This window comes from Belonocnema kinseyi, chromosome 3, assembly GCF_010883055.1.
Source record: "Belonocnema kinseyi isolate 2016_QV_RU_SX_M_011 chromosome 3, B_treatae_v1, whole genome shotgun sequence".
Classification (NCBI taxonomy): Eukaryota; Metazoa; Arthropoda; class Insecta; order Hymenoptera; family Cynipidae; genus Belonocnema; species Belonocnema kinseyi.
The window spans coordinates 162065094-162068081 of record NC_046659.1 but is presented as its reverse complement, the minus strand read 5'-3'; the positions used below and the strand labels follow the sequence as shown (position 1 = coordinate 162068081).

General features: G+C 35.3%; 1 protein-coding gene across 1 annotated transcript in view; it reads left to right on the top strand.

Moving 5' to 3' along the window:
- Positions 1–228: 228 nt before the first annotated feature.
- Positions 229–2988, top strand: part of LOC117169695 (transcriptional regulator Myc-B-like) — a 33906-nt gene continuing 31146 nt past the window's right edge. The window contains exon 1 of the mRNA XM_033356182.1: positions 229–684. Within this exon, the coding sequence (XP_033212073.1) occupies positions 621–684 (64 nt within the window). The 5' untranslated portion in view covers positions 229–620. The remainder of the gene's footprint in view (positions 685–2988) is intronic.

The window sequence follows — 2988 nt, the reverse complement described above, 5'->3', positions numbered from 1 at the left end:
TCCGTTTGGGAAATATTGTGAAATATTGGGAAATAGGTGTAAGCAGTGTAAGCACTGTAAGAGTAAGGTAGCTGGAAGGAAGGTAAGACTGTAGACTGTAGAGTGCAGAAGAAGTGTAGAGGAGAGACGGCACTGGCGCCGGGGCCGCAGAGTGGGGGTACCGCCAGCCTGCCTGGCTGGCTGGCTGGCTCTGCCTCTCGAACTGAACTTGGAAGATGGAATGGAATTGGAAGCCGCTCAGTCGCCTCTAATCGGGCCTAAAGCAACCTTGTCCGTCTCTCTCCTCGCTGAGAATGAACAGCTACAGTCTCGTGAATTTGCACTCCAGTCGTATTTGTTCGTGTGTTATACCCAACAGGAAAAGTTTACATCGGCTCAAAAACTGCTCGTTCTCGAAGACAGTTGTTTTTCGCGACTGAAACACCGCCACCGGTGTTTTATTCTTTCTTCTTTTTCTTCCTCTTTCTCTCATTTCGCCAACTCGCGCCAAGGAACAAGGCGCGCCGGTTACGCGACATTTTCCGCTAAATCTTCGCTTTCTTCTTCTTCTTCTTCTTCTTCCTCGTTTTCACGGAAGTCGAGTAGTCGAGCGAGTTGTTTCAATCTGTTTTTCGACGATTATGCGCAGAGTGCAAAGTGCATCTGTGATTTCTGAATTTGGATTACTTCGAGACTTCACACAAGGTTTGTACAATCTTTTCTATTATTCGCAATCTTTCCTTCCTTCCTTTCTTCCGTCCTGCCTGCATGCCTTGCCTCTCCTTCTTGATCAGTGTCTTCTTCCGCGAATTAAAGAAAATGGTGGTGGGTTCGAGAATTCGGCGGTTGGGTGGTTGGCGGAGTCGCCGGCCGGCGTTTCGATCGCGCAATTTTATTGCCAGTGACAAGTTGATCAATAGAGGGGAGAATTTTGGGATTTTTTGGAAAGACGATTGAGAAGCAGGAAATGGCAATTTTCACTACTACTAAAAAAAATTAAAGAATTTTAATATTTAAGAATTAAATCTTTGATGCACTTCTGGCCGGTTCGAGACAGATTTTTGCGGTAAGTGTTTGGCAAGTTTCAACAAGTTTCGTTTGAAACTCTGAGACTTGCAGAAGGGGATGAGATTTTTTTGTGCGAAAATTTAATTGGACCAATTATCCCAAAATATGAAGTGCTCCAGTGATGTAGGGAATTTCTTGTATTCATTTTGCATGTTTACAACAACTAATCTACTTCTCATTATTTATTCCAATTGTCGCGTCTTCGCACAGTCATTGTTGTTGACACCCTGAGTGACTTTTCATTGCTTGATGTTGTTTTGTGTCAAGTTTAAAATTTTGAAAATTCAGTCACAAATAGTCATGGTCTATTTCAAACATACAAATTATCTAAATTAAATTTTAATATAAAGCGGTAAAGTTTCGAGGAGGGCTAATTTTAAAAAATTTGGCTTGTGTTGATTGTTTAGAAATTGGCACTCTTGAACCTAAATCATCAAGATTCGCAATTTTCAACATTTTTAGGACATTCTTTAAAGCAATAATTATTATATTTCAAAGATTCAATTGCGTTTTTTGGTTTTGTCAGTTTTAAAAAAAAACTGAAATTGACATTTTTTAATAAAAATCGTGATATAGTTCGAACAAGATTTGCGATTTTTGAACACGAAAAAGCTTGACAACAGTAGAAAAGTTCAGAATGTAAAAAAAAAATTATAATTTGTAGTGAATTTCAAGAATTTACTAACTTCTAGAATGCTCTGAATTCGGATTATTACTAGTAGTATACAGATTTCGTTCTAGTTTTATCACTTTCTGAATATTTCTCGCTAATAGGCATTTGCGGACAAATGAAATATTCGGGAATTTGCTCATTGTATTTCTGTTTCTGTTATGTTAATGTTTTTTCGTAAATTATTTATGTATTTTGAAGGATACAATTATTTTTTAATTTCAAAGAATGTTTACAATTTTTATCAACTGCTTATGTGGTAGCATTTCACTTCAAGTTTGTATTTTTATATAGAAATCGTTAGATTTAAATCCAATTAAATTCTTTTGTTTAAAATAATAAAATTTATAAGCTTGAACAATTTCCGATTATGTTAGTATTTTTTGTCGGAAATAATAATTTTTACAAAAAAATTATTAGATTTCTAAGAATATTTACAATTTTCGACAACTTTGAGTTGTGCTGTCGCGTTTCACCTTAAACTGGCATTCTTATACCAAAATCATTACATTTAAATACATTTCTCTGAAATAATTGAATTTACAACAAAAAAGCAGAAGAATGTTACCTAAATTATAATTTCAATTTTCTCGAGACTGGATAATCATTTTAAATTACTTTATTCTCCACTGTCTCCGGTGCTAAATAATTTGCAAATAATTTTTTTATTATTTAAAGTATCGCAAAGTATAATTGATATCATCATTTAATGTTAAAAAATCCGTTTTACGTGATTTCGATGTCATAATTAAATTTTCTATTTTCTCGAAACTATTCTTTTAAAGCAATCTTTAGTATTAATATTTTATATTTTTATTTAAAAAGTGTGTGAGTTAATAGTAAAAGTTATCAGTATATCAGTAAAAGCACTACTCGGACCTTCTTTTTGATGAGTGTCGGTGACTGTTTTCGCAATGTTTGATTACACGTTCTCTCATGTTTCATGGAATAGCATATAATGTAAAACAAATGAATGCTTCTATCAATATTGAATTATTCAATTGGTACAAGTGAAGTGGCTTATCAACATCCTACTTTCTAGTGTCGGTCTCCTATTTATTGAGGCTTTTCTCGAGTCGTTTTCACCACTGGCGTTTGATCTGTAAATCGCTCTCGTCCTTTCATAATTTTTCCGATTCTCGATAAAGACCTACTGCTATCTCTCTTTCCCGTTCTTAGACTCGACGGTGGTCGGCGAAAGTCGAGGGGACTTTTTTTTTAATCTTTCGACCGACCGGTTCATACTTTGTCGCGTGGGCAGAGAAAAGGAG